This window comes from Phalacrocorax aristotelis, chromosome 2, assembly GCF_949628215.1.
Source record: "Phalacrocorax aristotelis chromosome 2, bGulAri2.1, whole genome shotgun sequence".
Classification (NCBI taxonomy): Eukaryota; Metazoa; Chordata; class Aves; order Suliformes; family Phalacrocoracidae; genus Phalacrocorax; species Phalacrocorax aristotelis.
The window spans coordinates 11413002-11438582 of NC_134277.1; the positions used below are offsets into that span (position 1 = coordinate 11413002).

A 25581-nucleotide genomic window follows, 5' to 3' on the forward strand; every position below is an offset into this window, starting at 1 on the left:
CAGGTTGTTTTTATTTTGGAATACCAAACACTTGGTCTTAACCATTTTTTGTTTCTTTTCTGTAATTCATTCTAAAGAAAACGGAGTTCAGAACTTCTCCCACTAATTGATCTGGACTTCTCAGTTAGTTTTTCTTTACTGGATTTGCCTCCTGTAAATGAGTACGACATGTATATCAGGAATTTTGGTAAAATGAACACTAAGCAGGTGGGTAGCAAATATGTAGTAATGTGTAAATTCTGAAAGTGCTGACTGCTGTTGTGGAAAATAATTTTCCTTACAAAAGAAAGTTTCTAAAGCTAATAGAACGGTAAAGTAATACATTACTATTTTTCACCTCTAAGCCTTAAGTACTATAAAGCGATATAAAAGCTTTTTGGCCAGACAGGCCATTTCCTTTCTGAGTTAGAAGAGGACACTTTTGTGTTCCTTCCCCATATTCTAACACACTTCCTGTATGTTTGTGGCACGCTGTCCCAGGTATGCTGGGCTTAGTGTTCACACATAATGTAGGATATCCTGTATTTTTGCAGTAGGTCTACCACTGTTGTGTGAAATGTGGTGAAATATGCATGCGCAAAATAGTGACACTGTCTGCAGTATGCTTAGGTCTGAATTTACAAACAGAAGAGGTTGAGCACATCAGTTTTAAAATGACTGTTTAAGTTCTATGCAGCTGTCTGCTGTCATTCTTAGCTGTGTCACCTCTATATTGATCACTTTATCTTTCTACTTTAGGCATATGTTCAGTGTAATGAGGACAATCTTGAGAGAGACATTCAGACTGAGAAAATTGAGACATTGGAGAAATGGACACAGCATCCAGGAGAAAGTGCCCTTGTATCTGGAGGTGAAGAACATTTTAATCTTATTCATTTATGAATGTATGCATGTAAACTTTCTCTTTTGAACCCATTAATTGTCAGAATTTGTAATGTGGCAGGCTGCATCTGGCATTGCTATAGGCACTCTAAATCCCCTTTTGGAGGGGGTGGAGAATAAATGGCAGAAATAGTTTCTTCTTCTGGATTACTCTTTCTGTTGGCAGCAGATACGATTCCCCAGCAGATTTTGTTCTTCAGTACCGTTCTTTCTGCTGAAGAGAAGCCGGTTCATGCCACTCTCCTGCATAAAAATTACATTGTTCTTTTGGTTTTTTTAATTGATTGCCTTTTGAAGCTTCAAGTTTGGTTTTGTGTTTTGTTTTTTCTTAGGTCCCATAAACAGCCAGGACATGTCAGTGAATGGAACTCTGACGCCTAAAATTGATTCACAAAGATTAGCAAATTTCCTCCGGTCTGCTTGCCAGGTACACTTATGTACTTAATGACCCTATGAGTTATGTGCACCGGTATACAGTGTGATAGATCACTTACAGTACTTGTCCTGACTAACCTAAATAAATTACTTAAATAATACTTATTATCAGTGAGATTCATCTCTCTGCAAAGGAATGGAACCAGAGCTGTGCAATTTTACGTCTGTAAAGTCATATTTGCAAAAATATAAGATTAACAAGAGAGCTGATAAAGGTTTATTAAATTAATCTGCATACTTTAGAAAGCTACAAATAACAAAGCTGAATGATAAGATGACCCTTTTATTTCTATAAATGTAATTATGTTTGAAAGGTGATTGCTGTTTTGCTAGAGGAAGATCAAGTTGCAACACAGCCCAGGTGGAAACTAAGACCTCGACAAACCAGTCTGTCTATTAGTGATAGCTGTTTCCAGTTAAATACTAACCAGCCATTCCTCTGTGGTAAGGGAACTTTACATCTTCTAGTACACTGTGTGAACTCTTCTTCCTTGCGCAAAATACCATGCTCTTTGTTGTGACTGAAGTGCAAACAGCACATACCAGGATGATGTAAAGCCTACTTTTCTTTTAATTGTGCTAATCATGCTCTGACTCTTTGCAGATTGGTTCCACATAGGGAACATCGGAGCATCCTAGGTGCTGTGAAACCAGAAATGTAGGCAGTGATTAGCATGATATAGGGGTGCCCTGGATGTAGTTTCTGTTGAAAGGCCACCCCAAGCGGTGTCATTTCATTTAGGTTCTTTATGCTGACAGTAGAGCCAAAGTTGCAAATAAAGCAAAGTTATTAAACAGGGAGAATATAGCCTGATATATTCAAACTGCAGTTATCTTCCATATATAAACAGTAGATGTTCAGATGTAAAGAAAAATGAAAGATAAAACATCTGTAATTATGTTAGGAAGACCTATTATAACATGAAACCGTATGTATTCTAACATGAACATGTGAGATGAAGCAGAAAAAGCCTGGCCTGTGCTGTTTCCTGTTTGAGACTTAGCTTAATTTTCAGTCTGTATGCTGACGTCAGATCAGATTGGCTTGCTTATGCCCAGAATAATTATTCTATTAACTTCCTGGCTCTCTTCCTTTTTGCTTTCCACTTGCTTCTAATTTTTTTCATTCATTCTCTTGTCCTCTTCTTGTATAGCATCAAAAGCCACCCACTGTTAATGGAAGTGTCTTCATAATTACATCTTAGCTTCTTTGGTTGTTGCTATAGCAGCTAAATATGCTTTTTCATCTGCAGTGATTTTACTTTTTATTTATTTCTTTTCTTTCTTAATTTTTTTAATGGTTTAGGCCGAAAAATATCCTGCCTATATGTCTCTCAAGTACAGAGGCAGTTGCTACTTTCTGTTCATGGATTACCTGAAAAAGCAGGTGGTGTTTTACCGAACAGAAAGAGCATCATATGCGTTTGGAACATCTGGCAGCCCTCCAGTCCTCAGAAAGTTTTAACATGTGACTCAGAGGTATGTTTTAATAACATTTTATAGTTGCACATTGAATAACTGGCTTTATGTATTTTGTTCTCTTGTCCTGCTGCAATGCAAGGTATGCTATCTTTTGAGATAACACGTTTGAGCCTACTGAGCAGAACACTATTCTCATTCTGTTTTGTGCTCCAGTACTAGAATGTTGTGATGGTCATAGCGGTTTGGGGTTTTGGTTGGTTTTTGGTGTGTTTTTTTTTTTTTTTTTTTAATTTTGACCCCATTTCATGGTTGAAGAGTGAGTGGAAGTAAACCAGCTGGTTCAGATGTTGTCAGAACTTCTCTCTACCCATCACAATCACACACTTGAATCACCCCCTTCAGCTTTGTGGCAGTAGATGCAGATTACACAACAATTGTCTTGAAAAGGGAAAGCCTACTGAAACTCTGGTATCCTACTTCCATTTATAGAACCATAGAATCATAGAATTGTTAAGGTTGGAAAAGACCCTTAAGATCATTGAGTCCAACCACTAACCTATCACTACCAAGTCCACCACTAAACCATATCCTCAAGCACCACATCTACCCTTCTTTTAAATACCTCCAGGGATGGAGACGCAACCACCTCCCTGGGCAACCTGTTCCAATGCCTGACAACCCTTTCAGTGAAGAAGTTCTTCCTCATATCCAACCTAAACTTCCCCTGGCGCAGCTTGAGGCCATTTCCTCTTGTCCTATCGCTTGTTACTAGGGAGAAGAGACCGACCCCTGCCTCACTACACCCTCCTTTCAGGTAGTTGTAGGCAGTGATTAGGTCTTCCCTCAGCCTCCTCTTCTCCGGACTAAATAACCTCAGCTCCCTCAGCCACTCCTCATAAGACTTGTTGTCTTGACCCTTCACCAACTTCGTTGCCCTTCTTTGGACACGCTCCAGCACCTCAATGTCCTTCTTGTAGTGAGGGGCCCAAACATGAACACAGTAAGTATTCAAGGTGCGGCCTCACCAGTGCCGAGTACAGGGGCACGATCACTTCCCTAAATAACAATTTTAAATAAATTGTCCTTCTGTAACAAACACCTGTAATCTGTCTTTTCTGGATTTGCGCGCCTAGGAAGAACAAGCATATTTCAGGCTTATCAAATCAGTGGCCTTTATCAAGATATCAACTATGCATATTTTTACTGCTTAACAGGTGGTATGTTGCTGCTTTAGTCCCAATAAAACAACATTAGTTTTTGCTGGAACAATAGATGGTTCGTTATTGTTGTGGGATCTTCGAGAAGACTCAAGAATGCACCCTCATATGACGATCGGTGAAACTGACTGGACATTTAGAGTTCCAACATTTTCTACTGGTTAGTATCTGTGCATTCTGATTAGTCATACTGTGGGCAGTGAAACAATTCCTCTACTAATTTGCCTAAGGATGGTCTTTCTCAGTAGCCTAGTTTAGCCAGTTCAGAGATTATATTTAGTCTAGTAAAAATTGCCAGGCAGTAATAGCTGTTAAGAAATGTAAGCCAGCTCAGTAAGTATCAAGCAGTGAGAACAGAAGAAAAGAAGAGAAAGAGAGAAAAGAGGTGGACTACTCAACTACTCCCTTAATATAACCTACATTAAACACACAAAATGTATTTTAAAAAAATCAAAGTAGTTTAAGACTATAAAACAGTTTTTTGAACATCATTTGAAGGTCACAATCTGTACAAATTGTCCCCTAAGTCTGATGTTTCCGTAAGGTTGCATGCAAGATACATATCCAAGTGTATACATGCATAACCTCTGTTAGAATCAGTGCAGTGCTACTCTGTGGGATCTAGAGAGCTATTCATCTCATCCTAATGTAAATATATGATATGGTTAGCTGGACTGATTGTTTTGATTAGTTTTAGTTCACTTACATATATTTTACAGCTGTATTTTGTGTAGATACCATTTTAAGTGTCTTAATTTTTGGTCTGAATCTCACCCTCATGCATTTCTAAAATTCCACCTATGTAACTTTATCACTTCTGGATTCTATCTAGATACACTAAGAGCTGAGTAAGGATTGTGGTTTTTCGTTGCCAATTTATCAGTTACTGTAGCAGTATACGATCTAGGAATTTCTCATCTTTTCATTACATATACAACTGTCTTTTTGTGGTACTGTTGGTTCAGCATATATGAATAATTTTGGGGATCATGTAATTGGAAACAAGTAGTGTATGAAGGTCAAGCGTCAGAGGTGGTCTATATAATGGAGTAAGTTGAATTCTAACTTCCATAGTCAGCAGTCGGTCATTTTAGTCTTTTGTTGATGGGATTCTGAAGCTGTGACTAAACTTTGGGGCCCAAAAGGCCCAAAAGCTCTCTGGTTCGATATCTCTAGAAATGCATCAATTGCATGTGGGAGCAAAACCTGGACATATGTTTTTCTGTCATTCAGCTTATCACACGGGCAAAATCTCTAGCACTGGGGCCAGTTGGGAGCCATGGCATGCTCTTGCCAGGTTCTTAATGGCAGGAAAGCACAGCTACAAATAATAATGTGGAATTAATCTGTTGCATTGTTTGGATATGGCCTAAATTAGTGTTGCATACGTATTGAGAAGCCAGAAGGAAGTCTACTTTTCAAATGTGCTTGTGGGTGACCTTTCATCCTTTGACATTTTCTTGTCATTGCATTTCTCTTTTTTTCTACACTTCTGATCCCTTAGTGTATGCTCAAAATAACATAGGCTTTTGTAAATTTTTGTAAATCCATGGACGACAAATTCAAAAGTTACAGAAGTTTATTTAGGGCCTGTAACTGACATGCTACAAGATTCAATCCAAAGTACTTCATTCTGCATTTGAATCAGCATATGAGATCCTTACAGTTTTATGGATCTGATGGAGATGAATGGATCTTTATGCCTATTACTGATATTTGTCATTGCAAATTTAAAGAGAGGAGCAAGTCATTAACCTCATTGAAGTTTTCAATGTATGTAATTGTACATTGAGAGATTGGGAATGAGGTATACATACCAGCAGTCTGACCCTTGATTCATCTCAATCTTAATTATAAATTGGTGCCATTTTTGGGGTACTGTATTGTACCCCAGGGTGAAAAATAACACATAGCAATATTTTAAAAATAATTTTATTATTGCAAAATAAGCCTTTATGTATTTTTCCTTTTTTTGTGTGCAGGTGCTACCATTTAACTTGCACTGAGGTATTATTATTTTTCAAAAAAAGTCACCGCAAACATGCACAAAAAGTCCTTTTTGGTTCACAGCTGTATTTAATTTCAGTAGCCATGTGAAAATAAGAATTAATTGGCTGTTGATAGACTTATTTTTTTGTAGTAGATCGAAAATCTCCATCTTGTGTTGCACAATGGGCTAGTACTCAAATGTATGTGTACACTTTCATGTAGATGCTTATGTAAGCAAGCATTTTTAATGCTGTATACTTAAGAAGCTTTATGCCTTTAGTCTGAAATGAGATTATGTTCAGTGCACAGACCAAGTCCAGTAATCAAGAGTATCTGACAAAGACTGCATATTGAAATTGCTCTAAAAATACATTTATTTAAAAATATTATTAAAGGGTAAGTACATATTTTCTTGTGGTGAATTGTTTTTTTCAGTGTAGTTACTTTTTCTTTAAATAATACTCTGTAAGGGTAATTTTTCTTCAATTTTGCCTTTTCTATAGTAAGCAGTGATTTATTTCTACCTCTGTTGTTTATGGAGCTTGAAATTAACATAATTCTTTTCACTGTAATCCTGAAATGGCAGATTTCAATGAAATGTCTGGTACAATGGCATAAATGGTGCAGCAGTCATTTGGAAAACGAGAAGTAAATACAAATGGTGAAACATTGATTTATCTAGTAGTATTTTGTTAATTTAGGAAACAGTTTGCAGTACTGGATTTGAGACATTTACATTTTGCCGTTCTTTCTTTGTAATCATCATTCTGCCATAAGCTGAAAAGAGATTAGGGTTTTGTTGTGGTGGTGAAAATAACATAGTGTTCACCTTTCGTTGTCCTTAATTACAGATGGCATTCTAAACTCAGTAAACCACACCTCTCCTATTCTAGCAGTGGAACCTGTCTCAACCTCTCTCTACACTGATCAAAATTATGGACTCTCGGGCCTCTCTCATCAGGAGGGTATGTAAGCTGCTCTTTAAAGCATCAAGACATCTGAGTCTTTTCCTTAGGTATCTAGTGAAACAAATATATCATAGCCAAAATCCAGTTTATATTACCAACTGCGTACAGCATTCATGTTTATTTTCTGCTCTCGTTTTTATGTAATGTTCATTCAGTGCAGTTTCACATCAAATGTGGGTGCATGCTCATTATAACGTCTATTTTCAAGACAATATTTTGTTCTTCCATCACAGAATCACAGGTTGGAAGGGACCTCAGGGATCAACTAGTCCAACCTTTCAATGATAAAACAAGTTATCACTCAAAAACTGCCTTTAGAGAAGCCTTTGTGCTTCTGTAATGTCCTATCTAAACCACCTATCTAAAAAAGTGGAGCAACTTGCTTATATCTGAAAGGATTAAAATATGTGTCTGTACTTTGTTCTTCTTGTACATTTTGCCTAATTTTTATATGACCCACCTTCGCAAAGAACCTTTAATCTTCAAGCCCCCAAATTCTCAAGCAGTGTGCTAGAGGAAACTCTGTTACTTCCATTGCAGGTGTTCACTTTGAAATCCATAGTAGTCCAAAGAAATGTGCTGCATTTTGCGGGTTTTACAAGATTTTATCTACTGCACTTTATGTTCTGTTCCAAAGTCCATGCAGAATCCAGACATTTTAAAAGATGTAGCCAGAGAACATCTGACTGTGTAGTAGGATGAACTGAAATTACTTGTTTCATGCCTTTTTCTTCTTTGGTAGAATTAGGGCACTTCCTATTTTTATGCAGCTGAGGGGATCGTAAAAGTTTCAGAGAATGTATTAACCTAGGAAATGTTTTAAATACTTTGATATTGTTCAGGATGAAGGTCAGAGTGTGAATATAAGTTGTTATTATTCCGCCCATAGAAATGTCAGGCCCTCCATTTCAGATAGCTTCAATGGATGAAGATGGAATCCTCAATATGTGGGTGAGTAATATATGTATGAAAAGAGAGAGCATGACATGTTGGAATAATAAAATAATACTTCAAATATAGCAGCCCAAATCCAGGATTTCTGATGTGAATTACCTCCCTGGAAAGTACAGCAACACTTGCTATTCTGTTGGAATTCGCAAAAATTTTGCCCTGACTCCCTAAACCCATGTTGTTATCCTTAGGCAAAATCATTACCGGTGCATGAATTCATGAAAAGAGGCAATCATCAGTTCTGCTTCATAGGAATATGTTCACACATTTCTATTAATAGAATAATAAACCTCACTCTTCTTTTACCACCTACTTTATTTTATTTGAATCACAGTGGTGTCAGAGACTGTACTGAATGTATGTGGGAAATTACATTCATCATTTATATAAAATAAATGTTCAAGAGGCAAAAAGTGAAAAAAGGGTGAGATTACCCTGCCTAAAATATGACGGGCAGGTAAGCACCATGTCTGTTGCTCTTAATTACTGTTCTGAGAAGTCTTCTGTCTATCAGATGTTTTCAGTCTTTTTCTGGCAGCTTTGCCTCAGCTGCTGAACCTGTTTGCATCTGAACTGATCTTGCTTGAGGAACTGAATGGCTCACTGTATAATAAGGGGATAAAATTATTTCCTTTCTGTATCACTAGTTAAGTCCCTTAAAACTCTAAATAACTTCAGTAGCAACAGATTCAGGCCAGCTGATCTACTCTTTCTATTTCATGTAGAATGAAAAGCACAGGAAATGTGTTATAATTCCTTATATGGGGGTTTAGGTCGTTTTTTGGTGACTGACCAAACCAACAAGATGCCAACTAGCAATTAAGTAAGTGTAGAATGTAATTTCCATATTCTGCTTTCCAGCAGGGAACATCCAGCAGGCATGTGAAGCTGTTCTTAGCATTGCAGACATTGATGGGGGTAGAGAATTTGCCTGTAATCATTGTAATGTTAGACCTACCTATCTAAATGTTCCTTTAGAGTTATGTCATGTGTTAGTACAATTAGCTAAAAAACTTCAAAGTCTGGTAAATATTTATTGCTTATTAATGTTAAATATTGACTTTCCAGGTAGTTGTTGAATTACAAAAAGTGGATTTAGCTGGTTCACAAACTGATTTAGGTGAGTACTGTACATTGGAAGTTAGAAGGGAGAGGAAGAGTTAGTGATGACAAAAAATAGTTTATAAGAAGGCAAAATTACTGAGGAAAAGATTCATTCTGAATAGGACATATATCTGATAACTGGGGATATTTTTTAGGCATCGTGAGAGTTATTTTCACTGCTAGCTGAATCTCATCTGCTAATTCTGTATTGGTAATTGCTACCACAGGCAACCACATATCTCATAATGCCAAAGCAGATTCCTGTGTCCTCAACAGCTTTTTTTCAAAGAATATGAGATTTTATGTCCTCCTCAGTCCTCCTTTCCTTAGTTTAACCAATCTGTTATAATGCTTTTGTTGGTGCCTATGTCTCCATTTTGATAATTGTCCTGGAAGTTCTCTTTTGGGTAAGGTACTTAATTTAGTGTGAGAAAAAAGTTTATTTGAAAAAAGTAAAGAACCAAGCCCACTGAGGCCTTTTTGAGTTATGTGAATGAAGAAAATGACATTTTTTGTTCATTGAACAAATTTAGACTTACATATTTATCTAACTGGAAAAGGCTGTACTTAAAATCCTGATACATTTTAAAATACGTGTATAAACAATAAAGTAATGCTAACAAACTAGAATTTTTGATTAATTTTCTAATTTTTAAGCTCATGTGCAATGTCTGGCTATATTAAGCTGCTAAAGCTGGGTGTTATGTCTGTGGAGAGGTACATTTTAAAGCTATGGTCGTGTGTTGATACAGTTTTACTGCCACCAGCATTCATTTTTTTCCTCTTCAAAAAATTGTTGCGTTCAAAGGATTTGAATTATATTATTCTCTACTAACAAGTAATATAGACCAACTTTATAGAAGCATTTTTACAGTATGTCATTACTATTAATTAATTGTCAAAGATCCAAATGACATAATTGTGCATTTTCACCATTGATAGAATTGGGTTTTATAGGATGATATTACAGGATGTTATATGCATACTGTAAAACTAAACCAAACATATAATCATGTTGCCCTTTCTCTGTCCTCTTTCTTTGATTTCTGTCAAAGATTACAACTCTTCAGATTTGAATTCTGAAGTAAATAATTCTAAATGATGTTAGGATTCTTACATATTAAAAGCTGTATCTACAATAAACAATTTAATTATGAAGTATCCTTTTACTTATTAGCTTAGGTTTTAATTTGATGATAGCACTTCCTTAATGCAAAGTGCTTAAATCAGTTTAAATAATTATTTTATATAATTTTAGGTTTAATTCCTGGAGGGAAAGTGAAGTTAGTACATAGCTCTACTATGGAGTTGAATAACAGGTAAGAAAACAGGGGCATTTAGATTTTACAGGTGTATTTCACAAAGCTAATTTTTCCTATACTGTATTAATCTGCTGTTATGTAAGGTATATTTAACAACACTTTCATTAGTTGTTGGAGGTTTTCTTAATATACACTTCTTCCTAGAGCTAGTCATAGACATTTTAGATCAAGAGCTTCTGTACGTACTTGCGTAGCTTTAGGAGACAAGTTCCTGTATTTATGTCATCTTTTACCTTTATGTTTTTCCTAGCCTTTTCCCAAAGGATGTGCGCCAGAGAATGCCCCGGACAGTGACTATGAAATTTCTGTCTTCTAATCCTAATCACTTCATTGTTGGAACAAACATTGTGAGTAATGTGCTGAAATTCATCTTGTTATTTTTTGTTTTGGAAGCTGCCCCATTTACTTGGAATTTTACCAGTAGACTGTATATAAAATTTATATTTTGAGACCGTTATTAAAAACTGTTAGGTAGTAAAAGTTGTTAGCTACTGAGGATCTTTTAAGGTAGCAGCTCTGTGAATTATTTAACTTCTTTTTGTAATACTGATAATGCAAATTTTGTTTTGCTTTGTTTAATTCATTTTCTTTATATTGTTCATAGGGGCTGGTAGGCCATGGTACGAGACATGATTTAAAAGTTCTTCCAAAGCTATTCAGACCTAAGGAGAGCAGACTGAGATCAATGAGCATCAACACAATTGATTTCTTCCCTTTTGGAAAGCCACTATTTTTGGTATGAAAGCATTTTAATATAATAAGAGTTTCATTTTTTTAAATTACTTGCTGAAGGAGGATTTCTAATTTGACATATTTAACTAGATGTGATAGTTTATTTACCTCACTAGTTCCAGTCTGCTGTGAAGGGTGACAATAAATCTTGTGTCCTAGTGTTCAAACTTTGCCTATGTAAGAGGCGGACCATCTGGCTCACAGAAACAAATGGCAATCTCACTTCAGTCATATGATTTATTCTTTGTTTTTACTGAAGTTCAGCAATGCAAGCAGGTTTTCTACTGTTAGTGAAGCCTCAGCTGTTTCTCACTCTTATCATACATGTCTTACTGACATAATCATTTTGGAGACAAAATATGTGTATTGCTGTGAAATAAAGGTCTGTGGGGCAGCTCTGGGCGTTCTCTGCTTTCCTTTCCTCTCCACGTCAGGTGTACCCTTGGGGTATCCCTGGCAGGGTACCATGTGGTCAGGTGTGTTCAAGTCTGCCCACAGCAGTTCATGTTGACACACCTGCTGTTTTCATTTGTCTCACTTGTGGAAGTTTATTCAAAGCAAGGTGAATCTAACATTGGTAGGACTTTCCATTTGCTTGTCCTTGCGGATATTTGTACTTGATCCTCTCTTAAAAATGCTTTCTTTCTAAATTTGCCATGATTTACATGACTTAATTGGATTTGCCTCAGGTATAAATTAATGTGTTTGGCTACAGTGTATGTATTTTGTGTCTTTGTTCTTACCTTTTCCCCAAATGCATTTATTTAGAGTGATACTGAGTTCTACAAGTTTGTATCTGCAGAGTCCTTTTAAATGTAAGCACAATTTGCAGACTCAGTGTAAAAAGTCATCACAATCTGAAAATTCTAGGAAGTCTTCCTGACGTAGAGGTGGCCCAGGGTAGTAAGAATAAGTTATTTTCTGTTGTCATAGAATAGTTTCTTTTGTACCTAGATTAGAGCAAACTTGTAAATGTTACACTAGGCAAGACAAAGGTGATAAGAAAATATCTGGAAGCAGTGATATCTGTCTGTTTTTGGATTTAGTTGCTTATTATGAAGCAGTTTAATATCATTATACTGTTAAGCGCAGCCTGTCCTACTGAAAGCTGTTCTTGGTTTTGCAGACTACAAGTGTCACTAAGCAGCCATCTGTATTGGTGTCTAGGCTCTGACCTCGCCCCAATTCAGACTACTGTCAAGTTGTGCTGGATCATAGTATTATTGAAGTTGATAGTTTGACAAGTTTTTTAAAAACAGGAAGTTAGGACTTCATCCTAGGATTAGTGCATTAGATTAGTATCTCAGTACAGAGTTACTGCTTTTGAACTCAAAATTACATTAAAAGTTAAAATCTGCATAGTCTATAGAGTGAGATATGGGAGATGTACCACATGAGTCAGATAACTAATTTTATTTATACGTTTGATATTCTCAAGAACTGAATTGTACTTTTCGTCCTGCTTAGTTTGTTTTGTCCTCAGGAAGTATTTTCTTTTTGACTATGATATAGGTTGGCTGTTCAGATGGAAGTATTAGATTACATCAAATGACATCAGAGTACCCCCTCATGCAGTGGAATGACAGCACAAATGGCCAGCCAATTATTGCCCTGCAGTGGGCTTTAACAAGACCCGCTGTGTTTTTTGTCCTGGATGCATCATCCAATATTTACGTTTGGGATCTTCTGGAAAATGATTTGTTGCCTGTGGCAAAGCAGGCTGTTCCATCAGAGAAGTAAGTACATCACATTATTTTTAACAAAATATTAAAACTATTATTATTTTCATTTTGATTAGAGCTTAGATTGGGGTTTTTTGCTTGACATCAAATGTTCATTAGAATTTGCTTTTCTAACTGTATTTTTTAAAGTGTTGGAGGTGTAGAAAGAGACTACAGCAAGCTAAATTTTAGTTTATCCTTACTTATTTTATATAGTCTGATAAAGCAGAAATAATGTTAGCATAAATCAGAATCAGGCATAGTGTTATCAGTTGGGACAGATGTCTCTATGTGGAGCAGTTGCTGTTTATATGAAGAGAAAAATTTTGTTCCCACTATAATCACTGGACTGCTTAAGTTCAAAGTTAGCATTGCTAGATCAGGATCACCCTTAAAATAGGTAAGATGACGGACAAAATTTTTAAATGCCTATATATAGTATGGTTACCAATATAAAGAAATATACTTGTTGTCATAAAGTAAACAAGAATATTTTTGTTCAGCATATACTCACCAATACTCACACTACTGTTCCTATTGTCAGTGTAGAGATCTGGGTATCCTGTAGATTGATGCAGAAAAGGAGTTTAACTTAGCATTCCTGAATTATAGTCTTGAGGATTGTCTTTCCTCCCTGATGGGAGCCCTACTGGGAGACTCTGTCTTCCCTAGGCTTAAGTTAGTCTTGGTGAATATCCCTCTAACTTGAAGTTTTCTTTGTGGCCTTGTAAACTATAGCAAAGTGCTGCTAGTTTTGGGAGAAAATAATATACTTTTTAAAGTTGCTACCCTGTACTGGAAAATACCATAAAAATAGTTCATTTTTACAAGCATGAAATAACTTTTTACATCATGATTAAAATTGGTGATGGAATCCGTGAACAGGGGAAGAATTCCCTGTTACGTTCACATTCAATGATTGCAACTGGTGAAAAGCTAAAGAACGTGCTGGGACTTGAAATAGTGAGGAATATCACACTGTAATGAGCAGAAAAAAGGAACCTTTTGGTTAACTATAAGTAACCTCCTAAAAACACATTGAAAACACCTATTTCTAGTAATTTTGCCTCAATTGAAAACACACCCTGTTCTTTTAATTTCAGCATCGTAACTATGGCTCTACTGGGAGAACCAGAAAAAACGCATGGATTGTTAGGCATTGCGCTGGCCAAAGAATCTGGAGAGGTAGACATTCAATATGTAAAGAAGAAGTGGGCAGTACCTCAGCCTGAGGAATCTGAAAAACTACATTTGCTTTTATTGCAGTCTTTTTAGAAACAGTACACCTGTCTGGGTATACAAATTATTGCAAAATATTTAGATTGGTTTTGACTCCAATTAAAAGATTTGTAATGTAATTTTGTATTTGTATGTAACTTGTATATATTTTAAAGAATATCAGTACAGTATTTCAGCTGAAACCATATATTTTATCACAAAAATGGCAAAACTAAATTTAGCATCATTGTACTCAAAAAGATGATGAACTGCATTTCATTATTGAAAGTACTCTAGCTGTATATATTTTTTAAAACTTACTAAAAATATAGTCCTATAAATTACACTGCTCTTTCTCATTATTTTGCTCTGAAGTAAAAGATAGCAGTCCTTTGGTGAGTATGAAGTTGTGCCTCTGTATAAGCAACCTGAGTGTATGGAGACTTCTACCTCTGGGACTTGTACACACTAACACTTGGAAAGCTTTCTTATATCCACCTAAAACCATTATGCAAACGTATCAGAATACATATTTGCATCGCATGATATTTCACTTCTGATTTGGACCCTGAAACTTTGCAAAAGGAACACCTGACGAACTTGCATTGTCCTGGTATGTACACTACCTGTTTGGATCAAACTATGTAAACAATGTGCTTGTGAGATTTACTGAAATTCTAAATACTTTGGGATTTTGATGTAAAACAGAAAAGACTGACCTGTTTAATGCTGCCAATCATTCCCAAAGCTCTTGTAGTGGGGAAGAGGATAGTTGTCTATAATATTATTCCAATTTTTGTACACTACTGGTAAAGTTTGGACCAAGACCAACCACAGAAAATGTCTTTAAGTTTTGTAGCCTAACAACTTCTGATTTAAAGATGATGAGGAAAACCATGATTAAGTGAGCACAGATTCAGGGGAAAAAAGGACAGCTGGAAAGCAGTGTGTTCAGAATTTAGTGAACATATATTTAAGGTATGTACCGTCTCCCTCTAAAGTAGACTGGAACAATTTGTAAATTCTAATTAATTTGTTGCAAACTTTTTCCTATGTAAATTGAGCAAACTCAAAATGGCCACATGATGGTGCCAAGTCACAGCAGTAAAAAATGAGTAAACAACATGCACCACTTTGGGAATGAATTATGGTAGTCCATTGCACGTTCCCTTTTCCTCAAAAGCAGCGGCTGCAGTCGGGAGAGCCTGATAAGCTATCGGAGGGATGCATATTTCAGAGCCCATTCTCACTATTCTAGTTCACTGGTCAGCCATAGTTTTTGTTATGGGCATAAACAGAAATGACTCTCCTCTTCATTGTTGGGTTTATACAGTAATAATATACACTACAAGTTAAATTAGAATAGCTTTAGTAATTCAGATAAAGAACAAATGGCAGGTACTTTTTTGCAATAAGGTAGCAGGGCGTCACTATGGAGAGTCATAGAAAAAAAACCAAATGTAAATCTCTCTCTCTCTGCCTCTCAGAGAGACACAAGCATACCACCACACTCTGCCTCCCCAATATAAGATCAAAATGAAGCTTTGAAATTCTACTAGTCTTCTGAAAGAAATCTCGTCCTTATTATGGTTTCATCACTTTCAGGACTTACCATCCTCAGTTTTCTTACAGCAGCCACTTCTGCACATGGAAACTGTAAACAAAGGGTTGGGTTTTTTCTGCCTAGCGCAGTGTACAGTGGTGGTTGGTTTTTTTTCCAGTATGCAAAAAGACAAAAATAGTGTCAACCTTTACGCAGAAGTACCTGTTGCCACTTTTCAGCTGCTCTCGATATGTATGCTTGAATTCAAAGATCCAAATATTTTAGGCCAGTTATGATTGTCCTGCCTGGAGAGTTGCGTGTGAGTTGTTTCCCACACTGGGCCTGTGTTTCTTGCCTAAAAGATGAGTTTTCTTTCTTGAACTGCAAACTAATGTAATAATATAAATACATCCTGTGCTGACAGTTCCTGTTATGGGAACATGAGGGAAAAATGTGTAGAAGTTGCTGCTCTTTTGCGTGTTCTCTTACTGAGTAAACGCAGACTGCTGGAGTGACACTCCATGTAATCTTAGCAGTTGGGCATATCAATGTACCCATTTTTGAGCATATATCTGATCAGAAGAGTGGGACATATCAGTAGGCTGCAATAAAGAAAAGTATTCCGTGCATAAGGACTTAAAAAACTGTTTCAAACAAAAAAATATTTTCGTTAGCTACTTCTAATGTTTGTCAAGTTTGTGTTGTTAATATAAGGTGTTGGGTTTTGCTCATGTTACATAAGTAAACAACATGACGCTGTATATGAAAGAAAAAAGTTCAATATTTTAATATCCATATCATTTTTACTGGTAAATCTGATATGTGTGGATATACACGCATATTCTACTAAATGATCTTTATATAGGACGTAAACATGACTATTGTGAAACATTTAAAATAGTCCTAATAATATATATCTTTTTCTTTTTCCACCTGTGGGCAATTTCAGAATCAGTATTTTTAACAGAATGATCTGTAGTTAAAATTGACTGACCCATGTAACAGAAACTTACCATTGAAATTATATAAAAGTTGAATCACTATCCACCCACCCATATTAATAACTTCTATAAAAAATATCCTCTTGTTCTTAAGCCAATAAATCCTGGCAGCAAGGTTGAAAAATTCTAAATATGCAAAATGCCAGAAAGTTTTGGATAAACTTCTGCTTTTATTTTCTACTTTATGAACGTGCTTTGAAAGCCTTTTCTATTTAGAACATAAATATTAATACTGTTTTCATTGGATTTTGTCATCTCACAGATGGGGAAATGAAGTTTTCAGTAGCTGAATAATAAGTTAAATGAGGAACAGGATTCTTGAATCAGATGGCTGATTTCTCACAACTGTTTAGAAATGCTTTTATTAACCTGTCAGCCTAATTTGCAGTAGAGCTTGGGAGAACAGGAATAGCGCGATTTTTCTTTTGTACCAGCACAGTTCTTTTTAATTGTACTGAAGGTGACCATCCTACCCAATGCAATTTTGCCTTAATAATGATAGCTGTCATTTATTTAAGGTGTGTTGAAGGATACAGGAGCATGGTAGCTTCCATAGAAATGAGGGAATATTCTGATCGCTGGAATATTTTTAGCAAAACACAATTAAATCTTAAAAATAGTTATTCTTTAAAAAGACAGATGTCTTTTTCCTGATGGAGTCCATCTAGGTTTGTTCTAGGTGTAGAAATTGGCTGGACTAAAGCAAATGCTGAAGTGCCAGTGGACTGCACAGACTGTTGGAATAGGCCTATCTGTAAAATTCACTTAGGAAGTAACCAGAATTTGGTCATCAGTGGTTGCATCAGCTAACATTTTTACTAGCAGGTCCTGCAGGTTACAGGAAGTATATCAGTAGAAATCCTCTTACCCTAATTCCTGGTGTGGGCCTTTCCATGCATTATTCAGATGGCTATAGGAGGGCCTTCACCTTGATGTTACAATGTAGGAAGTGGAGATTTAAGTGCTGCTCTGTGAAAACCAAGTAGCATGTGAAATAATTTATCCTTTTCTTATTTTTTAATGCTACATGAAATATCCCACTGGAGCTATGTAAGTATGAATTATATTTCAGACTGTTTTTTTTACTCAGAGCCTCTTATCATCACTGCAGTTTTCCTGTTCGCCTCTCATGTGCTAATCGTTGGCATGAAAGGTGGAGAAGAGGTGTGGGCTGCCCGGTCCTGGAAGCCAGAAATTATTCAGACTGTTCCGAAATAAATAGGATACCTGCTTGCTGCTGTGGGAGATGCTGAAGATACCCTCACCCAAGCCTTCCAGTTACCAACCATGTCTTCTTTACGAACGGAATGGTCAGCGTCTGATGCTTCAGCAATTGCAGTGTAGTTCACAGCATTTGCCATTCTTCAAGCTGTTAAAACCAAAGTTCACTTGACACAGTGATGGTTACATCCCATGGGATTTTACAGGTGGAAACAGTGACAAACCCAGCCAAGCAAAAGACAGTCATATCAATTATCGAAATTACACTTCTGATTATGTTTTGCAAAAGCTTAGCATGAAGGGGGAAGTGTTTACAAATACTCTTAGTGGTAAAAATAATGATTTTTTTATTTAGGTCAGCCATGCCCAGCATTAGCTATTTTTAAAGAAGTCAGCAAATGCAATTATGCAAATAGCTGTTGACTATGGCTGGGAGGTAGGAGATGCTTCCTTCCCTCCTTGTAGTATTTTCCACAGCCTTTCCCGACAAATGCTGTGATTCATTCATTTCCTTTTTATGTTCTGCAGCCACTGGTACCAAGCCCACTATCCTGCGGATAAAAAGATGTCCCTTAATCAGATCACCTGAGATCTCGAACGGTTTAAAGTGTTTTGATAGCTGGCACTGGTACCTGGAGATTTTACCCCCACAGCAGATACTGCACTGGCAGCAGACGTTCTCTGCGTCTGACAGTGCGCAATAGTGAACCAGACCTTAATGAAATAATTTCTTTATACCTCGTGGACTGAATTGAAGCCAACTGAAATAAATGGAAATGTTTCCTGTATACCTTATGTTTCTCCTATACAAGCTCTAAAAAGTAACAGAAAGTAAATTTCTCACTGCAGGTCTTTATTTTTCCTGTATTTAGGTATTTATAGGCACCGATCATCCCCCTGCTGCCCTTGCCACCCCCAACACACACTCTCTTCTCTCAGTTTGCTTTCCAAAACAATATTGTTTTCTCTTGGATGGTCAACATTAATATTGGTTTGATGCCAACAAGTACCACTTGAGAGAGGTAAAAACACTCAAATCTATTTTTGATAGTTTAACTGTTTTAGGTGGAAAAAATTCTCTGAATAAGTGTTGAAAAAAGTAATTTTTAAATCCAGTTAAACACTCAGAATGAATTGAATGGTACAAAATGAGGAGAGTTCAGGTGTGTGTGAGACTGATTTCCAGCTGGTAACAGCAGCCAGACCTGGCCACCCTGCCTCCCTGTTGAGGTGCCAGCTCTGTACTCTGGAGATCTGGATCTCTGGACGCAATGCTGGTTTATGCTAAATCCTGAAAACTGTTGCATACCTGTGTTGTTAGCATACTTACACGACTATGAGGCATGAGGAAGTCTAGTGGTCTGCGAGATCTGGATTCAGTTTCCATGCCTCTCAAAATTTCCCATGTTACAGGGAGCACTGGCTGTCCCAGGGCAGGCAGGGAAGAGGTTATCCACACTGCTCTTGTCTGGCAGCTGTTCGGCATGACCTTGGTGCGCCGGAGCGTTTGCAGCAAGACAAGGCCAGCTCAGAGTGTCCTGCTTTCCATCAAATCTGCTTTTGGGACAAGAAGGGAACATGTGACATACAGGTGTAATTGTGCCTTCTTGTCCTCTGTGACGATGCTAGTTCAGACGCCCCAGGAGCTGTGTTGTGTTCGCATTTTCCATTTGTAATCAGAAACACATTTTCTTCACAAAATATGGTTTATCTATCTCAGTGGCTTAGTGCAATAGGGTCCTGAGTTAAACTGACCTTAGACTGGCACAAGGGCATCAGGCCAGATTTACAGAGGTAGACTAGAGTCCGATTGTTTGGTAGCATTGATGGGCTTGATTATGAGTGCAAGGAAATCTGTGATTTATTTTCTTCCCTTTGGTTATTGACATAGTGCCAAATGTAGACTCAAATAAAAGCACAAACACTTGTACGTAGTCAGAAAAATCTATATTTTTCATGGAGGTAGCTTAAACTTTTTGTCACTGTGCCATTAAACTGATGGAATTTCAGCTCCAAATAATTTATATCCTATTATAAATTAAAGCAGCCTAAGCAGTCTGTTTTCCAGTTTTACACTAGTGCAACCCAATTGAAAACAGCAACAATACCCTAGTAAAAGCAGGAGTAAAGTAATATTGTAATAGTCTATACTACCCATTGACATTTATAACATCATTATCTTTCACCTTTAGTTGAACCCTTACTTCTGTTGGATTCATTAAATTTTGTAATATATTTGTTGCCCTTTTCTCCCAGATGTCAATTGGTTTTTGCTTTTAGGAGTCCGAAATATAACAACTTCATGGGAAACTAATCCCATGCATAGGTCAGACAGTCTGTTGCTGCCGAATGGGTTTAATACAAAAAATAAAAAGCAGTTAGAATATATTATTAGTCTTTTTAGTCAGGCCTTGAGATGGCTAGAGTGTTCTTTAAGAGGTCTTTCCTCTTAGCCGAAAGTTCTACTTCACCAGCTGATAATTTCACTGCTATTCCTCTTTTATGTTGTCTGTCTTGTGACTGGGCAAAACCATTCAACTTGTCTAGACCACAGTTGTTGCACATCAGGGATTTCATCACTTGTTTCTAACTCAAACTGCAATGTGTTTTCTCTCTGTTATAAAAAAAAGACATAACACAGCAGCTGGTTAGACTCATATTTTAAAAGCCACATTTTTAATCTACTTGATTCTTCTTGGAGTCAGAAGAAGGGAGAGCTGGGTAAAACAGTTGTTTAGAGACATGGAGACACTCCTCCACAGGCTTAGAGAATGGATAGTCCATAATCAGGTATTTGCTATCATTTTTAAATAGCAGAGTCAAGCAGTGGACCCTTATAATGAGTTAAAGATGTGAATTACCATGACTGCACTCAGTACTGCAGATTTCAAATGCCATATCTTAAGGGCAAAGAATTAAGAGAAAATTTTCATAAACTTTCCTCATCTAGAATAAGTTTTGAGAACCATTTGGGAGTTAAGTTCTATTGTGCTGTTGAAATGAGTGACCAAGAAAAGAATCTTTGTCTCACAGAGCTTATATGATGTAGGTGGAAAAGACTTTTTTTTTATTTGATGGCTGCATTTATTTGCAATGGTAACATGGTGCTCTTAATGCCCATGCAGTTGAGCCGAAGGACAGGATGATTAATACCAGAAAAGTAAGATAAAGAAAAAAATGGATCTGAAATTTCCTGTCTAACCTTCATTTAGAAAATTAATGATTACTGAGGTTACTTTAGATATCCAACTATTTTTCACATTAAAAGACAGTGTCAAAGGGCCTCATTTAAAGATTAATTCATCCAAAATGATGAAATTTACATTAAGTGTAATGAAATTCCTTCACTGGGGTTGTCGGGGTTGGAATGCAGCACCTAGATTGCAGAAAGACAGTACATTACTGTAGCTTCCCTAAGTTCCCTTAGGCTTTTAGTTTACTTGCTCAATACTTGCATTTTGGCAGTTCAGCAAGGTCAGTTCATTAAGCAAATACATTACTAATTATGTTGTGGGGGTCCATGCTGTACAGATACATCTGAAAACTACCTATCCACAGTCTTCAAAGACATTGAGTAGTTTATATTTGTTTAAGCTCCAGTTTGCATTCTTTTCATATTTTACAAAGATAAGGATTTCGCAATATACTGCATTTCATATCCTTGCATCCATGACTTTAAAACCAAAAAACTTCTTAGTGTCTTTACTGATCCCTGAAGTTTAAGGTCTTTCTAAAAAAACCTATATATACCTGAAAATAGCCATATTCAGACAACAGGTCAACCTTATCCCATCCACATGGGCCAACAGCAAATACTGAAGAAAGAAACACAGAATAACACAGGAAGCATGTAATGGTACTTTTCTTCCAAGTATGGTATGTCTTCCAAGCCTCTGGCAATCTGTGGCATAGGAATTTTCTGACTCAGATGGTAGCAGATCACAGTGTTTAAGAGAAGAAGAGGCATTTTTTCCCATTAATTCATCCAATAGCTTTTAAAAACTATTTTTATTTTGGCCTTCAAAAATTTTGTGCAATATATTCCACCGAATAATTACACTGTGTAAATAAATACTTCTGTTTTAAGCCTACTGGCTGATCAGTTTATTAACTATGTCCTAGATCATGTATTATCTGAAAAGGGGAACTTTAGCTGGGAAATAAATAGGGAAAATATTATTTCCCATACTATCTCTGTCTAATGACTCCTCATAGAGAAACTCTTCCAAATATTCAGCATTTGTCTCTATGTTGAGGTAAGTTGCATTTAGAGCATGATTTACGCTCAAATGTTATCTCACTTGCAACTACAAAGGTGTTTTCTGGAATAGTTGCACCTGGGAATACCAGTAAATTGCATCAGACCCTGCTCCAAGAACACTTGTTTAGATAAGGAAAGCAGATGTGTTTTGAAATTAGCCTCAAGCAGAGCCTGGGAGCTTCAGCCCTTGCACAATGTAGATGTAGCCTGTTTGACTCCAATAAAGGTCAGTAATGGAATATGTCATTACTCTTAAAGTGATCATTTTTAAAATAAGGAATGCATATTTTGGCACAGAATAAGGCTAGAGATACGGTAGGTCAACCAGTTTGATCCCCCACAGAGAAATGAGAAAGGTAGCTTTCATTGATTGAAGATTTCCAAAGCAGAGCAGAAAGGAAGGAGCGTTGCAGCCGGGGGCAGGACAAGTGACTGCTGAAGCGAGCAGAGGGGTTACCATCCTTAGACAAAGAACCTAGCCAAGAACAAATGCTCTGTGAACCAGCAGAAACTATGGGCTTGTGAACTCTTGTTACAGGATCCGGATCTGCACGCACCTCAGGGACAGACAAACTCCAGGTTCTTGTGACTCCTGATGGTCCTTTGGCGTAGCTGTACACGTATCTAATATGTCTGATCTATTAAAGCATGGTCTATCTTATGTGCCAACTGCTTGACTGACCACCAGAAAGGTTTATTGTTTTGACAACAAGTGTGTGTGTCCTTTTAGTGTTGTGGTTTTCAGTGTCTCCAGAGTGATGTTCCATTTCAAAATGCAAAAATAAAACCAAATGGATATCCAAGGCTGGGCTAGTTATAGGAGGCTTGGTAGAGCCTGTGCGGGGAATGAATTCCCTACTGAGAAAGGAACAGATTATCTTTGACTTTATAGAAGAGAGTAATGAGTAATGCTCCTTTTTCTTAATCATGCCTCAGTAGGCATCTTTTAAATGTAGACATTTGTTTGATCCATATTATTCCACTTTGAATCTTTTCAGGTGGAAATCAGATTATCAAAATGAGTCAAGGTGTAACACACTAGCAGCTGACAGCTATTGGATTAAACTGGCTTTTAACCAGATTATAGGAAATTGTAGGGAAAAAACCTACAATTTGTTGAGCAATATTGATCAATATTGATCTCTGAAGTAAAAATGTCATGAAGAACAGTGATATCGTTCAATTCCTAAGAAAGAACCAAAGACAAAGTCTAGTTGTCTTGTTTTTAAAACACACTCTCAAATACACTAGTAAAATATTGAGATGAGAAAGGAATATGGGAAATATCAATCAATGGAAGTTTTAAATATAAATGCTAATTAAATAATATAAATGTATATATATTATTTTCTCCATATCTAAAACTTAGACCCCTGATATCTAGATTTAGGTAATTTAGAGATCTAATTTAGATTACAAAACTGCTTAGATTTAGATTAAAAAGCTGATTTGTAAACACAGGCATCACCTGCTCTGTGGCTGTTCCCTGCTCTCACAGTCAAGCTTGCCCTTACTCAAGGGATCTCAGTCCTGGGCCAGGAACAGGCACTACTGGTGTCTCTGCCAGGCAAGAGGTGTCACTTATGCATAACAGCAAAACAAGCCACATTTAGGATTCAGTGTTCTTGTAGGGTCTTGGAATGTCCCAAGAGTTTAGGGTGATTTATTTCAAAGAGGGAGAAAAATGTTCCTCCATGACATTTCTTGAAGCTTTTTGTGGCGGAGTACGATTGACATGATTCAAATGAAATGAAGAGAGACTGAGGCAATATTAGTGACTGTAAATCTCATAAATGTCTTCAACTATGTCAGTGCAGATCTGAAATTGATTCTCCTGAGCCCATCATCAGTCTGACAGACTAGTGGTTTCATTATTAACAATGTAATTTACTTCCAGATTTCAGATAACAGAGGCAAGACATCAGTTCTGCAATAAAAATTTCATCATGGAAAGTCTGTGAAACATTGTTTTAGTAGTTTCTCTGCAACACATTTCTTAGAGATAAAATATGTAATATTGCAGTGTAGAGCAATTGGCACTGCCTCAGAAAGGGCTCTGCAACTGCTCACTGCTCTGCCTTCCTGCCAGCTTGTGCTGAAGCCGATACCATCCCCATGGGCAGGCGCTATAGGTATATATAGCAATGGGCCACAGGGCATCTAAAAGGCTGACAGCTGACATAAGGATAATCTGCAGTGCCAGGCTTATGCAGCTCTGGCTGTTGATATTAGAGTCATTTGCAATATTTCTATAACTTGCATCCTTCAGCAGCTGAGTGAGACTTAGAACATGGTCTCCGAGAGGATCTCAACATCTGATCTCCAAGAATGGTTGTGAAAAGTTTCTAGTAAAAGTGACATGATTCAAATGAAATGAAACAGTGAGGCAAAATTGGTGGGTACCTATGTTTCTTTCTTTGTGTGAATTTGAATCTGAAATCTTTATTTTCCTCACCCCCATCACTAGTCTGACAGACTACATTAAAAAGCATGGATTTTGCAGGGCATGGCAGGGGAGGGAAGTGGTGCTATTGTGTCCCAGAAGCAGAATTTAAAAAATGAGCACAGATTTGGGATGTTTGCATTAGAATCACACTGGAAAACACTTCAGCCAGTGACCTGTGGACTGCACCTTGAGACTGAGCACCGCCATTCAGACATCCAGCAAAGCTCTCCTCTGAAAGGGCTACCTGAAATACCGCTACTTTTTTGAGGGGAATCTCAGGACACCAGGTTGGCTGCTGGGGCCATCACTGTCTGTGATATAACTGCAGTGGCTGCTGAGAAAGCAGACGAGGATAATATAGTGGTATAACAGGGATGCACCTACAGGTTGTACCCTAAGGCATCTGTTAGGCCTCTTTAATCCCTTTCACCCCTTGGTGAAGGTGAAGACCAAAGCTTCCATATCACATGGCAGGACGTAGCGAGAGGAAAAGTGCCTGTGCTGCTGTAGAAGGGGATCATGATCATAGGGACTTTCTTCTTACCCTCCTGATGGGATAGAAGAACCCTCAGGAGCTGGCAGTGAAGGAGGAAGGGCATGAAGCTCTGGGGAGCTCACCCACATGGTGAGGAGGAAGGAGCAGGAAGACAAGCCAGTGCTATGCGGAGAGGATACGTTCATGCTGCACATTCCCACCTCTCACACCAGATGTTTCTGCATCTTGCCCATCTGCTCTAAACTGCCCAAACTAGAACCCACAAACGATTAACCGATGAAACTTTCAAAATTTCTGATTTGTTCCTTTGTAGAACCAATGTTGCCCGACCAGATCCTGCAGAGGAGAAATCAAAATATAATTAGAAAAACAAGTCTTGCTGTTGAATGACTTATAATATCAGGCTGAGAGATCAAACAAACAAGTACCATTTACTTGAAAGATTGTTGAATGCTTCAACATCTTGTGATGCATGATCATACCATCTTCCAGCATCTGCATTTACTAGAGTAAAGAGGGAAAAAAACCCAACCCACACCCAAGGTGCCTAGTAATTGGCCTCAGGGTAACAAATGTACAAGTTCAGAGATAGTGGCAGAATTCAGAAGGAAGAAATGGCCCCCAAGCCCCAGTTGTACTAGCCGGGACATTT

The 25581-nt window shown here is 37.3% G+C and overlaps 1 protein-coding gene across 2 annotated transcripts in view; it reads left to right on the forward strand.

Moving 5' to 3' along the window:
- Nucleotides 1–14305, forward strand: part of DYNC2I1 (dynein 2 intermediate chain 1) — a 34146-nt gene extending 19841 nt beyond the window's left edge. Inside the window, exons 11-24 of one of the 2 annotated variants that reach the window (XM_075082387.1) lie at nucleotides 78–207; nucleotides 739–850; nucleotides 1215–1309; nucleotides 1632–1761; nucleotides 2624–2796; nucleotides 3954–4116; nucleotides 6797–6910; nucleotides 7803–7864; nucleotides 8933–8984; nucleotides 10227–10287; nucleotides 10541–10637; nucleotides 10895–11026; nucleotides 12535–12758; nucleotides 13847–14305. In XM_075082387.1, coding sequence (XP_074938488.1) covers nucleotides 78–207; nucleotides 739–850; nucleotides 1215–1309; nucleotides 1632–1761; nucleotides 2624–2796; nucleotides 3954–4116; nucleotides 6797–6910; nucleotides 7803–7864; nucleotides 8933–8984; nucleotides 10227–10287; nucleotides 10541–10637; nucleotides 10895–11026; nucleotides 12535–12758; nucleotides 13847–14018 — 1717 coding nt within the window. In that variant the 3' untranslated portion in view covers nucleotides 14019–14305. The remainder of the gene's footprint in view (nucleotides 1–77; nucleotides 208–738; nucleotides 851–1214; nucleotides 1310–1631; nucleotides 1762–2623; nucleotides 2797–3953; nucleotides 4117–6796; nucleotides 6911–7802; nucleotides 7865–8932; nucleotides 8985–10226; nucleotides 10288–10540; nucleotides 10638–10894; nucleotides 11027–12534; nucleotides 12759–13846) is intronic. The other variant, XR_012658821.1, reaches the window with a different exon arrangement.
- Nucleotides 14306–25581: the final 11276 nt, after the last annotated feature.